The sequence below is a fragment of the Tursiops truncatus genome, chromosome 11 (genome assembly GCF_011762595.2).
Source record: "Tursiops truncatus isolate mTurTru1 chromosome 11, mTurTru1.mat.Y, whole genome shotgun sequence".
In the NCBI taxonomy this organism is placed as follows: domain Eukaryota; kingdom Metazoa; phylum Chordata; class Mammalia; order Artiodactyla; family Delphinidae; genus Tursiops; species Tursiops truncatus.
Window position 1 is genome coordinate 59,597,136 of NC_047044.1, and position 19,080 is coordinate 59,616,215.

At 53.6% G+C, this 19,080-nt stretch overlaps 1 protein-coding gene and 1 long non-coding RNA gene across 5 annotated transcripts; one reads left to right on the plus strand and one right to left on the minus strand.

The window, feature by feature from the left end:
- Positions 1–5,494: 5,494 nt before the first annotated feature.
- HOXC13 (homeobox C13) lies at positions 5,495–14,023 on the minus strand. Of its 2 annotated transcripts, none has more exons than XM_004310783.4 (2): positions 12,673–14,012; positions 5,495–7,072 (listed from the first exon to the last, which is right to left on the minus strand). In XM_004310783.4, the coding sequence occupies exons 1-2, from the start codon at positions 13,421–13,423 to the stop codon at positions 6,816–6,818; spliced, it is 1,008 nt and encodes a 335-aa protein (XP_004310831.1). In that variant the 5' UTR covers positions 13,424–14,012; the 3' UTR covers positions 5,495–6,815. The 2 variants fall into 2 exon arrangements, 1 of the variants encoding a protein (XP_004310831.1); XR_004528955.2 differs by having other exon boundaries at positions 6,963–7,072; positions 8,304–14,023.
- LOC117314237 (uncharacterized) lies at positions 12,812–17,154 on the plus strand. Of its 3 annotated transcripts, none has more exons than XR_012324380.1 (3): positions 12,812–12,949; positions 14,863–15,947; positions 16,043–17,154. It is a non-coding gene; the product is annotated as an uncharacterized lncRNA (long non-coding RNA). The 3 variants fall into 3 exon arrangements; XR_012324381.1 differs by having other exon boundaries at positions 14,863–14,988; positions 15,086–17,154; XR_004528956.2 differs by having other exon boundaries at positions 14,863–17,154.
- The last annotated feature ends 1,926 nt before the right edge of the window (positions 17,155–19,080 follow it).

Genomic DNA, 19,080 nt, shown 5'->3' on the forward strand with positions numbered 1-19,080 from the left:
TCCTCTAGGGGAGAGCTGCTGAGGCCCATCAGCAAAATTCACATCCCCAGTGCCCTGCCACTCGAGGATCACTAGGAACCTAGGGGTTATCAGGACCCCGGCGAGGACCCAGGCAATCTAGGCGCCCAGCCTCCTCGTGTACCACCGCGGTTCTGTGCGCCTTTAAGGCTCCCCGCCGCACACGCAGCTCAGGCGCCCCTTTCTTAACCCTACTCGGACTAACTGGCTGCAGAGCTCCGCTCCCAGCCTGGGTCCCCAGGACCGGCGGGAGGCTCGGGTACAAAGCTTCAGATCTAAATCCAGCCTCGGCGAGAGCTGCTCTCCAGGAGCCGACGGGGGACTTGGTGAGGAGAATGCTTAGGACTCGCAGCAGCCGAAGGCGCTGGGCAGCGGCTTCTAGCTGGGTTCAATCCGCCGGCACTTCGCAGCTCACATGGAAAACTGTACTGGCCTGGCAAGGCTCTGGACCCGCGGAGCAATCTCTGCGCCCGCTCTTCCGCACATTCATCAAATCACGAGATTAGAAGAGGTGGACTGCCTGCTGGACCCTGGACCACAGGTTCCTGATGCAGCTGGCCTGGCTCAACCATGGCCCGCTCATTAACTCAGGGGTTAACTAAAACTGAAGGCCAGGATGTGGTCCAAGGCTTTCCTTGAAGACTCGCGGCAGCACTCTTGCTTCCTCGCATCCACCAGCTGGATGCGCCGCCGCCTCTCCCGCACCGACTCTGTCTAAGCCTCCGTCCCTCCTGCATCTTCACGGGCTATGCGCTGGTACTCGAGTCCCCACCGCCGCCGAGCCAGGCGAAAGGAGTTATTATAAAATCTACGGCCGGCTCTGGTGGCAGGGGCAGAGCAGCTGCGGGAGGCTTAGGCCACCGCGGAGTGGCTGTGGGCCGCAGTGTTCGGGCTCCCCAGGCAAACCGAGGTCGAAATTATACCGCGCGGTGCTGCCTTCTCCCGCAACAGTCGAGAGGCCAAGGCGGCCCAGTTCAAGGTCACTGCCTAGTTTGCACAAAACGGTTCTGCCGCCTATGCACATGAGGCAGGGCCTGGGTCTCTGAAGGGAGGTGAGCAGGAGCTGGGCTGGGCGGGAGAGGCGAGACGGAAAGCGGCGGGTGGGGAAGGTCTGGGCCCCAGCCCGACCCCTCGGCTCTCTATGTGTCACCCCTTTAGGGCATCTTAGGCTTGGGGCAGGATTTTGTCGGGGTCAACCAAGGCTGACGGGTGGAGGTAGGGGCTCAGACTCCTCGTTCTTCGCTTCACCAGCTCATCCAGGGGTCCGAGCCCACCTGGCTCCCAGGCCTCCTTACGGGTGCCTAGGACTTAAGGAGAAGGTGAGGAGGCCCCTTCCCCCGTGCTGCCTTCCAGGGCTCTGCAGCCTGGAGGAGCGGGGTGTGAGAGGGACCTTGGGTGAGGGGGCCCAGTCAGGCTCTCAGGCTCACACAAGCAGCCTGGGGTCAACAGCATCCTAACCTCCTCCAAGCATTCAGTGGCTCCACTTGTCCCCCTCCCACCACAAGATCCCAGCCCGATTGCTACTCAGGAAATGGGGAAGGGATAGGGGTGGTCCCAGGCAGGAACATCTGGGAGACCATCCCTCCACCCCTCACCTGAGCATCCCTAAGTGAGCCATCTTCCCCCATTTTCACTGTCCTTTCGGCGCACTAATAGTTAAATAATTTCGGGGTTCTGACATTTTCCCCCTCGCCAGCAGAGGATCTCTTCCACCTAGTGAATTACTGAGTATCAGGAAAGGTGTGGGGACCAAGTTATTAAAAAAAAAAAAAAAAAAAAGCACCTTCTCCACAAACACCACACCTACAGTCGCCAGCAAAGTATGGGGAGCCCAGGGCCTGGTCTCCGTGGACCTCGAAGCTCAGTATGGGGTGAGGACTACCCAGAGTGCCCTCTGCCCCACAGCCAGCCGCTCCCTGTGACCATGGCCTCTGACCAGGCCTAGCTCTGGGGAGGGGCTGAGTTCTGCCCGGGGTCTGATCTGCCCAGCTACCCAACTGCTACCCAAATCCAAGCCTCCAGTTCGGGGCGGGGGCGGGTGTGGCGCTGGGCAGGGGCGGATCGGGGTAAGGGCAACGGGCCCGGGAGGCTGGTGGGGGTAGGAGGATGCGCTATCCCCAAGGCTGGCTGGGCTGGAAGAGCGGGGGTCCACTTACCTTTGGAGACGGAAGAGGTTCAGAAGGGTGCGGGGCGGGGGTTCTCGGCCTCTAGAAACCCTCTGGGTGCCCCCTCCCAAGGCGGCCCGCAAGCCCAGCCGAGGTATCTGAGGAGGGCGGGGCGGAGGAGGCGGAGGCTGCGGCCAGCGGTAGGCGCGCGGGAGCCGAGTTGCAGAGCATCTCTGGAGAGGCCGCCTTTTATGGGCGTTATTAGCGCCCCTGTCTAGACTGGAGACGACACCTCTGTGTGTAAACAGAGGCGGCGGGCTCTGGCGGGAAGGGGGATGGCGCGTCAAGGGGGCGAGTGGCCCTCCCCTTCTCTGGCCACCGGAAGATCAAGGCCTTTTCCACCCTCCCCCCTTCCCTGTGCTCCCTGTGATGTCAAGGTCAGAAAGACCTAGTCACGGTCAAGGCTAAAAGAGGAAGAGCCTGGTTGGTTGCGAAAAGGCTCTGGCCCCCTCCTCCTCCCAGAAGCCCCTGGCTCCCCAGGGCCCCTCAATCCTCCACCAGCGCGGGTCTAGATACACATCTGCCTGATCCAGCACTTGGAGTTTTTGAGGAGTGGGCTCCTGACACCATCCAAGTCAGACCCAGGTGGATCCTAGGGTGGGGAGTTCTCTTCTGAACAGAGGGGGCTGCTGCAGGGTCCCCAGCTTCAATCCTCTGGTAGATGGAGAGTGTCCCAGGGGCTGCCCCCGCCTTATACCCACACGGGGCCTGCTGACCGAGCCGCCTGTCGAAAAGCCTCAGGAGCAGATGGTCTGGAGACAGTCCTGGAGGGATCTCCCGAGAACTGCTGGCCTTGCTCCCTCAGGTGGGTTCCTGGCTGTGGGACTGACTACCGGCCAAAAGGCCCATTCTGCTGGCCCTAGGTCTGAGGACTAAGATGTGGGTGGGGAAGGGGTTTTCTCCCCAAGCTCAGGAAAATATCTAACTGAGCCCTCCCTGGCAGCCTGGTATAGAGCCCTCCAGACCGAGAGTCCTGTGAGGCTCCAGCTCACCCGGGTCCCCCCAGCCCTTGCCACGGGGAGCCACAAGGAGCCGGGGATGTCATCGGATTATGAGAAAGATAGCAGGAACCTCAGTCCCAGAGAAGAGCTGTCCATTTCCTGGGGATGCCTCTATACTCACAATCCTTCAGACATTTTCTATCCCCTTGCCCCCGCATATTTATTGCATCCTCACTCTCACACAGACACTAGAGGACTGGCCTTGGAAAGAAAGGCTTTCTATAGATTTGCATAAAGAAAAGAAAACACACTCTACGCCCTGAGATCAGTGCCGGCTGACAACATTGCTACACGTGCACACACACAGGCAGAAAAGGCTGAGGAAATTCTGCACTGGTCAGAGGCTCTACACACACACATACACACAAACACACGTATACACACACCTTCACAGGAATGTCTCACAGAGTTCCCCAATGAGAATGCCAACTCTCAGAGGAAGGAAAGGTAAGGAACCAACACAATCAGGGAGAGAATCATACTTTTTCCCAACTCTGGGAAGTGTGTGTCCCCAGAAAGCATACTCACACAATACCTGTCTCACCTAGGACTTTCCATTCTCGTGCTTACTTTTATGGAAGAGGCATCTCCAAAACTGATCCAGGAATATTTGATCCAGTGCATGGGACGCATCTTAAACACCCTGCGGCACACTGGGGCTCACAGGGACTCAGAGGGACCGCAGTGCTTGCTTGGGTCACTGGTGTCCCAGTGCAACCCCAGTGAGCCCGCGCAAGCTTTCTTCTCTTTTCCATCGCCCCCTTCTGGGGCCTTAGGGCGTATCCCTCCATGTGGGAAGACTCGCTCATTTGCCCTCATGTGGATTTGTGTGCAGAAGTGGAAGGATGCCTCGGAGAACTATAGAATTCTCTTTCCCCACTGAATCTCCAGCTTCCACTGACTCTACAGCTGTGTCATGGGACTACCCAATGTACCCCCAAGTCAAGAGGGGTGGGGGTATCAAGGGAGCCCCGGGTCTCTTGTCTACTCAGTTCCTTTTTCTGACCAAACACACACATTTAATTTTCAATTCTTCCCATCTCAGGAGAGACTCAGGGGTTTTGGAGAGAGGTTAAGGTGGTGAGTGGGGAGAGAAAGGAGAGATGGAATTAAGAATGAACATTATTCCTGGGAGATTCATCTATTCCCTCCTAGATCTGTACTGCCCAGCGTGGGATTCTTTGGTGGTTAACCCAGAGTTGAAATGGAGTAGAAAAGGACTGGCAGCAGTATCAGTAGCGGAGCCTCCACAGAGGGTGAATTCCTCAGGCTCTTTGTCTCTCAGATTCGGGGTGTGTGTGTGTGTGTGTGTGTGTGTGTGTCACATACACACACCCCTGAAACATTTATTTAAGTAAAATTTTAAGAACGTCAGCCATCAGGCAAAGTGAGATCAGAGAACTCTGATTTCCAACCCAATGCCTCCAGTCTTTCTGTGTCTCAGGAACGGAAAAAATATTATATATAAATAAAAATTGCTGCAGTAAAGATTTAATCTGAGATAACATTGTTTTAGGCTATATCGCTTTTTAAAAGTCTCTTAACCTGACAACTTAACGATCTCATTAACTCAGCCAGATAGGGAGATAGGCACAGACAGACGCGGCAGGGAAAACAAATTAGTGGCAGAGTCTACAGGGCTCCTGATTGCCTGGAAGACTGGGGTTCCCGACAATGCTGGAGAATACAAGTGAGATTGGCTTAGAGGACTGGGGGCCCATGGGGTCCTAGCAGCCCGACCTCTTGCATAGGTTGGTGGAGAGGAAAAGGGAGCAGCTTGGGAATACGGAGCTTGCAGCGGCCTCCCAGCAGGGCAGACTGAGGGGACCCCTTCCCAGCTCCAGCTCTGAACTGTCTGGAGGGATTTGGGACCCTCTGGGGGCAGTAGAGCCTCAGGAGCAAGATTAGCTCCCCACTGCCGCCACGCTGCCACCACCACAGCATCCAGTCGCCAGCTGGGACACCACTTTCTCAGCACAGAGATCCAGCTCTGAGCTCTATTAACTGAAGTGAACCCACTCACTTGCTCCCAGGCCTTTTCAGTCGCTGATCACATCCTTCTCTCCCAAGCGTACTCATCTATTTGGGGCATCAGGATGTGAAAGAGTTTTCTTCTGTCTAGATCGTATCAACAATCTGAAAACCTCACTTAAAAAACTTACGTGGAGCAGAATATAAATTTGGGATCTATCCAGCTGGGGGTGTTCTCTCTACTCTTCCCCCTGCCCATTCTGGCTGAGTCAGGGCAATAGAGCCTACCCCAAGAACCAGTGGATAGAAGGAGTTTCAGAAGGAATCTGAGCGATAAAATCAAGGCAAAAAAAAAAAAAAGATTTTATTTTAAAAACAGGTTTGTGGTATTTTTTTCCTTTTTGCATTCAGTACATTGTCATTCAGACATCACAATACTATATACAGATACACAACATTTTTTAAAAGCCTGTTTTGGATGAACATTTCAAAAGAACACGCTTTTGTAATGCACCAGTGGGAAGGGAGAAGGTAAGCCCCCATCCCCCAGCACCAAGTTGGCCTTTGAGGAGGGAAATGTCAGGCAGCGTCTGCGTTAGCTGGCTAACTGGGAGCCAGCTATCTTGGCCTCCTGGAAGAAAAACTGCTGTCCTCAGGACAATGAGTAAAAGTGAAAATGTGAGGCCTTCTCAGCTACCGCCTTGACGGAGAAGCAACTGGAGAGGGAATCTGCCGGGGGACCCGCTCTCCATCCCCTTGGAAGAGAAGCTTGTCCGTTCCCTAGCGAAAAGTTCTGCTCCTGTGCATGGCCTGACCCTCAGTCTCGCCACAGAGAGAGAAGGAGAGAAGACAGATTTAGCAGCATGGTGGGAGTTTCTGTCTTCCCTGGATTTCTGCATGTTGATTGAGAAGCAGAACAGAGGAGGCCATGGGGGCAAAGGTGGCTCCTCAGAAACTCAGTTCCTTGGTCCAGGTGGGGGAGAAGGGTAGGTGTCTCCTCATCCAATTCCAACTTTTGTTGAAACAGGAAAGAAAAAACCTAAGCACTGTCCGTACTCCAATCACGATGCCAGGTCCCTAATACTTATCATTAATATTAATGTGACTTTTAAAATATGCACAGAAACATCTTAACTGGGAAATCTTGCCTAACTAAAGAGTGCCAGAGGGACAGGGAACGGGAGGAAGGACTGGACGGAAAGTAGGAGCTCGCCAGGTCCTGCTCGGGGTCGCACCCTTAGGGGGGTCATCTACCTGCCCGGGCAAAGGATGAGGCAAAAATGGGGTCATTCGGGGTTCCCCAGCTCTGCTTTGGCTGGAATGACTGGCTCTTGGCTGCCACTCAGCGCTCCGGCAAGGCGAGGGGCAACGGCCAGAGGGAGTGGAGGCAGGCTGCCTTCCTCCCACGCCCGCCCGGACCCACCTCCAAAGCCGCTGAGGCGGGGTAGATGCCATCTGCATAGGGGTGAGGGTTGAGGATGGGGTGGGGAGTAGAGGGCGGCAGAGCACACCCTTTGATACCCTCTGCCTCCCAGCGGAGTGGTTCCTCTTTCTGGTTAACATTAAATATTTGTCTGTACCCGAAAAGCGTCCTTCGGTGTGTTCGGATATGGTACAAATCGGCGACATAAATAGACGGGGCGGGCAGCTGGGTGGGCGGTCAGGTAGAGTGAAGATGAGGCGCTTTTGATTTGCTGACCACCTTCTTCTCTTTGACCCGCCGGTTCTGGAACCAGATGGTGACCTGGCGCTCCGAGAGGTTCGTGGTAGCCGAGATGCGCCGGCGCTTCTCTTTGGTGATGAACTTGCTGGCCGCATACTCCTTCTCTAGCTCCTTCAGCTGCACCTTGGTGTAGGGCACGCGTTTCTTGCGCCCGCGGCGGTAGCTGTTGACCTCGGGCTGTAGGGGGACCACGTCTGGGGGGAGAGAGAAGGCGGGCGGCAGGAAGTGAGTCGCATGGTTGGACCCAGGACCCCGCAAGGGGCCTCAAGTCCGCGCGGCTGCGGAGGCGCAGGTTCCGGCAGGGACTCAAAGGGAGCTGACGGATTGTCCCCAAATCTTTTGCACCTCTGTTATTAGCAAGGCCTCGACTTAGGTGAGGACCCTGGGGTATTGCCTCTGGCGCAAACTTTAAAGGAGGGGGCACCCAAACTCAGTAACCAAGATGAATGATATTTTAATGCAATGTTTTAAAATATATAAACGAATGCCCAGGAATCCATGATGAACAAAATATGAAAATTTTAAATAAATACGGGACCAGTATTACTGATTTTTCCTTTTGGCTCAGCTTCCAGTATGGCTCTACACAGCACTCCTTATTAGAATCCCTGTTCCCTTAGAGGGGTCCCTCCAAATTGCAGCCTGGTCTGCTAGCCTGCAGGATCGCAGGTATTCAGGAAAATCCCTCTTTCCTGCAGGTAGGTCATTTGGGCATGGGTCAGTTTATACTCTGCCCCATTATCAGAGGAAGGTGTTCTTTTGTATGTTTGAGGGAGGGCATGGTGGGCAGGGAGACAGTTTCAGTGGGCACAGACCCCCAAGTGGGGCCTCTTGCCTTTGGTCACTGGCTCTGCACTAGGAATCTGAGGCCAGCCCGACAGCTAGAGAGAAGAAAAGTGGCCAGGTGAAGCCAGACTGCCTGGGAGCCAATCTCTAGGAGTCCAGTGTTGTGAGCCACTTAGTAACATCCAAGGTGGGAAGTCCTAGCACTGAGATGTAGGGAATCAGGTCCCTAGAAGTGGAGGGTCCACACCCAGGTGTGTGCCCACCAGAGGAGACACCAAGAGAGCCCTTCTTGGGTTGAAACCAGCTGTTCACGTAAGTCTTCTATAAAAAGAAATCAGTGCCCCTCCCTTGCCCCCATAAATGTCCACTCAGCAAAACAGCAAATCCTGCTCCCATGTGCTATCCCTGTCATTCCTCTGAGGCTGAAGGAGACTGTCCCCACCCCATGCGGGAACCCCAATCCTAAATACCTTGTCATCCCACTACTAGTTCAATTTCTTCATGCTCTGAGAATGTCACAGGGAATACGTGTCACTTATATCCCCCCTTCCACTCCACCCTCACCTCTGTCAATAAAAATATCATAGCAACACTTTCAAGGGGAAGTGGGGAACTAGGGAAATTATCTGAGTAACTCACCCTTCAATTTTTAAAAACGTAATTGGCAGACTTCTTCATGCAGGATTTAATGAGTAGGACTGAATATTTGAGATTTCCCCTTCATTCTTACTGCCCTTTGGAAGTGTAGACACAGTCTAGAATAAGGACACAAAGCTCTTTCTGAAATGCTTGTTCTCACTGCCCCCCCACCCCGCCCTCATGAAACACCTTCCTTATACCCATTCTCATTGGGTCTGCTCTCTCTCAGGGACCCTTGTCTACACAGGATGGGGAGAGAAGAGGTCACCATCAAATGCAGGGGGCGAATAAAGTACGCAGAAAGAATATGGGAGAGAGGGGGTTCCAATGGCCTGGTTTGGCTGTCTTCATGACGACAATTTTTCAGGAAAATTGTTGGACTTGTCACTTTTCTCTGCCTATGTAGGAACAGGCCAAGTTTTTTTTTTTTTTTTTTAATCTGCAAAACAAAACAACTTCACTTTAGCAGAGCAGATCCTTTATGTTAAAAAGGATTTTTTTTTTTTGCACAAGATAATTTTTAAAAGTCTCACAGTTCTTAAATGTGTCTTACTCTTACAGATGTAACTATGATTTGAGAAACTGATGATTCTGGAATAGGAGTAAAACAGAGAGGGTCAGTAATGATACCGTGAGGCTTTTTTTTTAATCCTCGGAACATTTTTTCCAGTCGTATTTTATTCAACCCATTTTACAAGATAAGGAATCTGAGGCTCAGAGTAGGTAAAAGAACTTAAGTGGCAGAGCCAGATTTCAAACCCAGATTTTTGGACTCAACATAATGACACAGTAAGTTCTAAAATGGAAACAGACCACTTGGTACAATTTAGCTTTAAAATACCTCCTTTTTTCTGGAGAGCAAATGGGATAAACGTGGGTTTGGGTTCCTGAATTAACCAGATAATTGTCCGATTTTTTTAAACTTCACTTTCTGGAAATGCTCACAATTATCTACCCAATTTTGGGTCTCCTAAACCCCAACTATAAATTTCCAATGAGGCTTAATCAACAAACCCTAAAAAATCAGTTTAAAAAAAGCAGATAGCTGGTCTAAATTGGTTATTTTTCTCTACAGAATGCCAAGAGTTGATGTGGCCAAGTTTTTCATGGATCAGACCTAACGGCTGGTTGTTTTGGCCAACTGGGGAAATACCTTCAGTCTTGCCTTCTGAAAGAAGCCCCCTTTCATTGTCTGCTGTCTTGTCTGGAAAGGAAGTGGGATCTGCAGATGTGGAAACATCTGGAAGCTTAGGCCTCGAGTTGTGTCTATGCTGCCTAAAGTAAGTAGAGGACTTGGTGATTAATTTTACAATCAACCTTTCCCTAATCTCCCTTCAGAGCGTGTGGGAGTGCACACACACACACACACACACACACACACACACACACACACACACCACTTCATACCTGGGAACCTAATAGACACTTTTGAGGAGCAGATAAAAATCAGATCAATGCTCAGCCACAGCTCTCTCTTGGGGTCCTGTGTACATGTTCCTACTGCCCACTGGCTCTTGACCCACCCACTCCCAAAACAGGGCTCTGGTCCTCCGAAGAGGACCTTGTTCAGCTAGAAATCCTAGCCACTCTTCTCAAGCAAATTCCAAAGACTTGTCAGTAGAGACTTCCAGTATGGCCCAAAGAGCCCATTATCTCCTTCTCTCTCTTACTGTCTCCTCCTATCCTATCTGTCTCTGTCTCTCCCTGTCTCCCCCACCCCGCCCCCCTCCTCTCTGCTTCTCTCTTGGAATTTCTGCTGATTCTCTCTTGGAATTTCTGCCTCTCTCTGTCAAAATTAAAAACTGTCTATACTCACTATAGGAAGAAAAAAAAAGAGCAAAGAAGCAAGGGTCTAGATAATTGGGTGAAGGAAGAAGCCACAACTCAGCTGGGCCCTAATTATCTGGATCTTTCTGAACAATTGCCTTCATCTCCCACACCAGCCCAGACTGCCATAGATGAGGTCTCTCAGAGCCAGAGGCACTGAAAAGAGACAGTAGTGTTTATGCCTAGATGCTGCCGAACAAACCACAATTGCATAGACAGAGTTATCTGGAAATCTCACTACTTTAAAGGAGCTCTGTGTGGGTAGAAAGATGGAGGGTGTCTGAGCATAATTTCTTATTCATCTGCCTTTTGCCTGGACCTCTGCACTCACTGAGATACACCAGCCCGATTCTATTTCCACACCGGGAGTGTGTGAGCACATAGCTGTTGAGATACACTGGGCTTTTATATCCACTTCCATGCCATAATTTGCAAGTGTATTAAATCTCAGTTGGGCTATATATTTTTTTATGTCAAAGATATTTTTCTCTAGGAGGCTGTGATAAAAAAGTGCTTACTTTTAGTTTTTTTTTTTTTCCTGGGAATCTTTAAGATGTTTATTTTGCTCAAAGATATTTCTGAGCTTCTCTCCAATCTCTCACTCCCACCTTGCTCCACATGCATACACAGCAATGCCAGAGCAGCTCCCTCTCATCCCCTCTTCACACTAAACCCACCGCCCACTGCTCTAGACTTGTGCCTCTGCCCACAGTGGGCTGGGTGGGCATCTGCCCCTCTGCCCTTCAGCCCCTTAGCATGGCCTGTTGGCTACCAGCTACTGATGCTCCAGGAATTCCTGCTAAACCCCCATCTCCTAAGCAGCTTCCCATCTGGGTGGGATGGGAAATTAAAGGGCCATATCTCCACAACACACTATTGTACACCTACCTGTGAGTTGCCTATCTTCTAGAAAAGTGTTATTATGTGTTTCGTATTAGGTCGTTAATAACAGAAATCATATTATATAAAAATATAGTCAATGCAGAGTAGGTAACGCATGACACCATGTACTAAAATTCTATCAACCTAAATCTTCTGGCAGCCAGAAATTGGGTGTCTAGTGTGGGTCCCACCTTGGTCAGTTGTGTTATACTAAGTCATCTTATAATATTTACAAGAATGTTATTTGCTACACTTTTTAATATCATTCAGTAATTTTTTTTTAACCATCTGTCCTTGCCCCAATCCCGGATGCAGAGGAATTTCAGGCCCACCCTTAGGAGGTCTTCAGGTCTACACTTCCCAATGAAAATGTCCCTGGGTCCACATGTAGAGTTGGGGAGGGGGGGGGCTCTGGGCAGTGTGGGGAGCCATATATGGCTGGTCGGGGCCCCCAGGACCCCTGTAGGCATCAGAACGGAGCCAGTCAGCCCTCTCCCACTGAGCTCTGCTCATATATAGCAAGAGCAGACTCAAGCTCTGGATTCACTAGACCCTGAATCCTGATTTCTCAGCACAAAGCTGAATACGAAGCTCCTGATGTGGTTTTGAGAAACCTGGAACTGGTCTTTTCCCCTGTGGAGTGTGGGGGGGGGGGTGGTGGTTTGCAGGATCCCTTCCTGTTCAGAGATAGCCTCAATTGGAAAGGGAACAGAACACCAGTAAATTCCAATCCCCCACCGCATATGGAGCCAGACAATGCAGAGGGGTCCCCTGCCTGGGCCTGGACCTCAGATCCTTCCAAAGCAGGTCTCCCCCCCACCCTCATCCTCACTCCCCTCTAAGAGAAAGAGACACTCCCCTGTGTCTAAGGCATGGGGAACTCTCCTTCTCTCCCGCATTTGGGGGAGTTGGTAGTGCGAACACCCACAGGATTTGAGCTCAGTGCACCAGAGACGCAAAGAATTTCATAATCCAGGAGAGGGATGTGAATTCCCTTTTCTCCACACCCTCTCTAGAGATTTTAGCTCTCTTGTTCCTTTAACAATCAGGAAATTCGTGGCCAAATTCTTAAAATAAATCAAGAAAAGAAAAAAGAAAACACCCTACATTTCTGTAGATCCCGGCAAATTAGACCCCTATTTAAAAACAACAACAAAAACTGTCCAGTGCCTGCAGTGCCTGAATGATCTTGGACATTCAGGCAAACAAAATGTTTGGGGGTTCTAATTTTTTTCCCCAATTAATCGGTGGGTTGAGCGTTTTGTCCTAGTGGTTTTGGATTCCAAGGCACCCAAGGCCCACCCCACCCCCCATTCCTGGCCGGAAGCGGGCTTAGGAGGCCAAGAGCCGCGCGTGAGACTGGAGCCCGCTGGGGGAGGAGGAGACAAGCTCCCGACTGGAGCGGAGCCGGCGGCCGGGCGCTCGGGCGCCTGTGATTGCTTCACTCTCCGCCCGGCAGCTCCGGGGAACGTGTCGGAGCAGATTTCTTCCCCGGCGCATTCCTCAGCGCAGCTCGCCCGGCCGGCTCCATCGGCAGCCCAGGAGAGCCGGCGCGCCGGGGCCAGACGGCGGGGGTGGCTGGGGCGCGGAGCCCCGGGGCAGGCGGGGCTGGGACGGGTCCCTGGCGGCGGCGGCGGCGGCGCTCGGGCCCCTTCCTTACCTGGAAAGGGAGACTTCCAGAGGTGGGCGGACTGAGACTGCTCCTTGGAGCAGTACACCTGACTGTCCCAGCCGTTGGAGAGAGCCCAGTGCTGGTAGCCTTCGACGGGGATGAGCGCGTCGTGACGCGGCTCCGGGTGCCCGCTGATCCCAGGCACCACAGACACGTCCAGGTAGCCGGGCATCGCCTGGTAGGAGCTGGCGAAGCTGGGATAGAAGGCGAACTCCTTGGCCCTGGAGGACAGGTCGTCACCCGGCAGGGCGCCCGACGGCTCGGGGTACTTATCGCCCGGGTGGTAGGCGCAAGGCTTTTGCTGCAGGTTCACGTTGTGCGACAGGCGGCAGCCGTAGTAGCTGCCACCGAAAGGGTAGCCGTAGCCCAGAGTGGCGCTGGACGAGGTGGGGGGCGCCGGCGGCGGGGCGCATTGGCGCGCCGCCTCCGGGGCCGGGATGTCCGTGTAGACGGCGCCCTGAGGGGCGCCCAGGGGAGCCGGCGGGCGGCCCAGCACCGGGTGCGGAAGCAGGTCGCGGCAGTGGCTGGCCGGGCAGCTGCTGCCCAGCCCGTCCATGCTCGGGGCTTTGCCGGGGCTCGCTCCGCTGCAGCCACCCCCCGCGCCGCCCGCGCCGCCGCCGCCCCCGCCGCCGCCGCCGCCGCCGCCGCCGCCGCCGCTGCCGCTCTCCGCTGCGCTGTCCTCATAGACGTACATAAGGCTCTCCGGCCAGCGAGGATGCAGGAGCAGCGAAGTCGTCATGACATGATCTGCTCGAGCTTTTTAAAAACTCCACTTGCCAGAGGCTGCGAGCTGGGGAGACACCTCGCTCCCTTTTCCCCTCCCCCATCCCTCCTCCCTTCTCTCTCTACCCCTCCCCTCCTCCTCCTGGTGCTTCCACCTCCCTCCCTACATGTCCTCTACGCATGCGGGGACATTTCATTAAGAAATCACAGGCTCCCGCCAGCCTCCCCTCGGCAACCCTCCCGCGCCCACGTGACGCCACCCGTGCACGTGATTCCTTGGCCGGGTCTCCTGGGGTTCCCACCCCTAGAGGTGGGGCGGGGCGAAAGGGAAGAGGTCTCTGCTGATTGGCTCTCAGGAGGGGCAAAGAGGAGGGAGCTGGGAGATTTAAAGGGACAGGGCAACGCCCCCTGGCCGGCCTCGGGGAGGGAGAATGAGAAGGGGGAGGCTGAATTTGGCCGACGCAAAGGGGTCTGGCAAGACCAGGACTTTTCCTGGGAGCCTCCCACTAGGCTTAGAAGGCGTGTGGGGGAGACTGATTCCTACCCCAAAAGATCGCTGACTGGATTGAGGCTTGGAGCTAAGGGTCGGGGAGACACCGTATTTTTTTTTTCTTAATAAATAAAAAAACTGGAAAGCAGGCGGAAGCGCACCGGCAGGGCGTGGGGAGCCCTGGGTCTGGCCTTGGCTGACTCCCTGGGAGCTCCGGCTGGAAAGAACCCGACACCGAGCAGCAAGACTTTGATGCCGGGATTGTGTTTCCATTTCCGACTTTCAGCCACTTTCCCCAAAGCCCCAGTTGTCTAAGAGGGACCCTCTCTAGGCTCGTTGCCCGCAGGTCTTCCTCCAGCGGAGCAGAGAAGGCTAGGAGGATGTAATAGCCCCCAAACACAAACATCATCACACGGAGGGCGGGATGCTCTCAACGAAAAATTGAGATAGAATAAAGAAGAGAAATGGGGACAATAGAATAGAGGGGTATTTCAACATACAATAGAAATTAAAAGACTCGGAGTGAGATTTTTCAAAGAAAAGGGGGAGGAGGAGCAGGGATTCAGTCTAGGAAAGCTGAAAAGCTCTTCATGCGAACAAGAAGAGCACGCGCTCTCAGATCCGTGTACAAAAGGAAACGTGGGATGAGGGAGAGTCGGCAGCGCTGCCCCTTTGGAGGGACATTTCCCAGGCGCTACTCTGGGAGACCCCAGGAGGCCCGATCCGAGCCTGGCGGATCCGCCTCCGCCCTCGGCCGCCTGGGTTGAGCCGGCCATAGGCTGAGGGGCCAGGCAGAGCCGGGATCAACGCAGTTCCCAGCTGGATAACCCCAACTTTAACTCCCATAGCATCCCCTCCTTTTAACGTGAAGTGTTTCGATGCTTTGAAACTACCCAATCTTTTCAAAGAAAAAATTAACCAACTTACTAATTTTCTAAAAAAGCCCCCCTCTTCTCTCTTCCCAGTCTCCAGACTTGTCGGGCTTCCTGTGCTCAGTTTGGTGCCTAAGTAGAGGCACCCCTTTCCAGAGAGCATCTCCGTGGGATTGAGCCAAGTTCCCTTTCAGCACAGGGCCTCCCTGAGGAGAAGAGGTAATAAAGAGAGAGAGAAAAAAGGGGAGAGGGGCTACAGCATCTCCCTCTTTCCTGCCTCTGCCAAAGATTTTAAATGCTGGGTGCTCTTGTCCAGACCGCGGCCAGGAAATAGCCTCGGGCTAAGCCGAACCCGCTGGATCCCTTCAACTTGAGAGCAAATGGCCAGGTCTGTACTGAGATCTGGCCCACGGGCTGCCTCCCTTCTACCGGTAGGGGCAAAGTGGTGTTGGACGATGGAGAGCGCCCTGGCGTGGGTGACTTAGGATAAGAGACGCAATCTTTATCAGGGTGCTCTTCATTCGGAAGGGTCACCTCAGAGTTCCAGAAAGCAGGCTTTGGGCTGGGCTGGCAGTAGGAGGAAAAATATATCAGGAAGCTTGGAACATGAGCAGGCTAGCTTGAGTGTGTGTTGAGGGCGATGATGGTGGATGGAGGAGAGAGGAGTGGAGAGGAAGGTGGGTCTTGCTGGGAGCCGGCTCTTGGCTAGGAAACTGGCTTCTCTGCCTCCGGAGTCCCAAGGTCAAGGTAAAAGGAGGAAAGCAAACATGGCCTGGCTAGTCTAGACTGGGTCGTGTGACCTTGGCCCCCCGCGTCTGCCTGCGGCCTGCCTGGTGGGGGTAGGTGGGTGGAGAGGTCTGCCGTTTTTTCCCTCCGCAGGTGTAGGGGTGGTGCGGAGGCCCTAGCTTCCCCTCCTGTGCAGTGCGGGGTCCGGTTCCGCGTGGAGAACCCGGGGCGACGTGGACCGGGCTGAGTGGGGCAGCCGGGCGAAACAAAGGGCCTGAAATGGCCACCCCGTTCCTGGGGCTCCCTCCCGGGTCCGGGAATGGTCTAGCTCAACGCCAGATGCGTCTTCACGGGCCAGAACCCAAAGACGGGTCCCCCAGCCTTTGGGAGCAAGGGGCAGAACAGCAGAAAGACTCTGGGTGCAGGCGGCCCAGCAATAAATAAAATCAATAGTAGGTTCTTTTCCAGATTTATATAAGGGCATTAACTATTCCTATTGCAATGAGATATAGATTTAACCCAGCAATTTTACAATTCCATTTATTAGGGGCTTTATGCGGCCAAAATTTAGCGACGAGCGGAAAGAGAGGGAAAAGTTCCCTTCGTCAAGGAGACCAGCCGAAGAAGATGTAGGCCCCCCAGAGACCTGAGAGAGTGGGAGGCGAAAGTTCAGGACTCAGGGCGTTGAAAGCGCCAGAGAAGGGTCCGCATGCTCTGAACGATTTCCCACTCTTTCGTTGGGTTCCCCAAGACCTTCCGCGCCTGAAACTGCCGACTCCAAGACTGGGGCGCACCCGGAGCAGGGAGGGAGGCGACGAGGCGAGAGCCTGCGGCCGGGCGCCTCAAAGTAGAGCCTTGTTGGTTAATTAACTTTAAGCCTGGGGTCGCTTCTTCCTCCTCCCCCCGAAAAAAAAGATGTGGATCTCGCTGAGACACAAATAAAACCAAATTAAACACTCCAGGAGAATATGCCCTACTGGAAACATAGTAATTACATCGCCGAAGCGATGAGGCGATCCCGCCCTAGAAAGCCAGGCGCTGAAACCCTCGGCTTCGGCGCTCACCCCCCACCGCTGAGCCACACCTCGCCCCGCCGGGGGCTTCGCGGGTGGGCCGATGGAGCTGGACTGCGGACCTGGTTGAGAGGAAATCGGGAGGAATGAATAGGAATGTGACCCTTCGGTCTCTAGCTGTGATGATGTTGGTGTGTGCGGGAAAGGACGGAGCATTTCATCACACCAAAGGAAAATGGAAAACGGCCCCTCTAGCCCCGTCGAGAAGCCTCGGGCTGCGCTCTCCGCTCTTTTTTCAAAGGGACATTTGTGATGGCGAGGCCACGGGAGCCGCTCTGCCCTCAGCTTCCTCTATGGACTGAGTTCCCCGCTAAGTTCAACTCTGAAATTCTTGTTTTCAAAGACTCCAATATATAAAGGAGATATTCAATGTGCCGTCTCACTGGAAGTGTTTGTGTGTGTGTGTTTGCAAGGTATACGTGTGCACACGCCCGGCCTGTGGGTCTGTGATTGTGGGCAGGCTCCATGCACTGTTCCAGCACATGCCCTTGTGGATACGGCCCAAGTGTATTCATGAAAATACCCAGCCCTCGCCGAAATCCTCTCTATGCAAATAAAGATCTCTGCTGGTCTGTTTATTTCTCTGGATACACACTTGATTTATATGCTCATCCTGTTCTCTACTTAGACATCCCCAGGAAAATGAAGAGGCAGATGTCTGTGTCTTTCTAAAGTTGAGGGGTGAAATTCCTGGCCCGCTGTGTTAGAGACCAAGTCGGTGGGGTAAGCTAGCAGCATTTGCAGCAGGAGTTGCTGTACACACTCGAGGGCTGGGTGAAGCTTGAATTCCAGGCGAGGGAGAAGGGGATGAGAGAAATGAGGTTGGTGTGCCCCTTATTCAGTGCCCAGATTGCCTTCTTTGGAAAGCAAGCATCAGTTGATTTCCCTTCCTCCCCCTCTTTCCTCTGTTTCCTCCATATTGCCCAGGAAAAAAAAAAAAAAGAGCTTGAAGCTCTGAAGCTCCTGCCCCCCCCCGCCCCCCGCTTTTTTTTTTATGGGAGAAATTCCAGTTTAAAAAAAGGAGGGGGTGGGTTGAGGCTGCAGGAGAACAAAGAGCCTTACCACCATGGGGTCTGGATTCTCGCCCAGACTTGGGGCCTTGGTGGGCGGGCATAGAGTTTGGGGGGCCCTTTCCTGTCCAGGATACGGGCTGCAGGCAGGATGGAAGAGATTTGTGGAGGATTGAGGATGTAGGGCTTGAGCTATGTAGGAAAGAAAGGGATGTTTGGGATAGAGAGGTCACTTACAGGAAGGGTTAGGAGTTCCGGGGTGGGGGGGTGGAACTATGAAAGAGCCCCCTGGGAGTGTGACTGAGCTGGGAGAGCCTTACACACTCAGAGGAGATTAATTCCTGTTGGGTCACAAAGGGTGATACTGGTGGGGAAGGAAAGAAAAGTGACTGATCCTGGGGCTCCCTGACCCTGCCCAGTCCCCTCCTCGCCTCCTTTCCCTCCACCTCCCTTGGCTCTAAAAGGTTGGGGGTGGCCCAAGGAGTGTGCAGATGCAGGTGCCACTCCCAGGCTCCTGGATCCCTCTGGAACCTGCTCCACTTTAATCTCTCCACCCCCACAGTGTGGACTCAGAGGAGAGCCACCCAGGCCTCTCCTCCCGGTCTGAGACTCACCCCCTGGACAGCAGCTACCACCCTGGCATCTTCCACCTATATTGTTCTTCCTCCTTGGGCCCCCAGCTTGAGGAAGATGGGACCAGGATGGGCTGAGGCATCGCTTTGCTCCTGATTTCAGAGTTTTCTGCTCTCAAACCCAAACTTGCCTTCCTCCAGGCCCTATTCACTTCCCTCTCCTAGACATCAGGGAAATCCGCTCTCTTCTGCTGTCAGTTTAGGATTGCAGTGTTGGCTGAGGGTTTGGGAAGTCCCATCAAACTTTCCTCTATGGTTCTGCAGGGATCCACTCGAGGGTCGGGGTAGGCTGCCATCACCAGTCTTTTCCTGGATTCTCCTCCAGCCTGCCCCCAATCACACCTGTGGTGCTCTGTGTTTGAGTGGGGAGATCAGGTAGCTGCTTCCATGGGGAAGTCTCAGGAAGCCTCCTCCAGTGGCCTCCAGTGTCCCTACCTCGGCCCTCATTCTTCCATTGCTTCCATCGCTGTCCTCTCAGCCCTGCCAAGCTCCTCACAGAGACCCTTCCCAACCCTCCTCATCCTCTCCTTCCCCAGACCCATCCCCTTTCTAATCCTCATCCCTCCTACTCCCTTTTCTTTTTCAGCAGCATCTCAGCCAGTCACTTGCCCTCCCCCCACCCCCAATGACAGAAGTTCCGGAAATAAACACAGAGTTAAGAAATTAACAAAATATATCTCCGGGCTTCTTGCCTCCCCAGAGCCCCTACACTTACCCCATCCCTGCAGTGGGAGAGGGCCCTCTGTTCCCCTCCCCTCACCCCAGACACCTCCTCCTTTTAGGAAGTCCTTCAAAAACAGACAAATAAAATCTCTCCTGGTTTTAGGGCCTGTCTGAGAGGGAAGTCCAAGTTCATTTTCAAGTTAGACA

Bases quoted from the DNA above. Each gene is read 5' to 3' on its own strand.
- HOXC13 (XM_004310783.4), bottom strand. From the start codon at position 13,423: ATGACGACTTCGCTGCTCCTGCATCCTCGCTGGCCGGAGAGCCTTATG. The intron at 7,073-12,672 runs GTAAGGAAGGGG...CTCTCCCCCCAG, and splicing joins CTGGAAGTCTCCCTTTCCAG to ACGTGGTCCCCCTACAGCCC.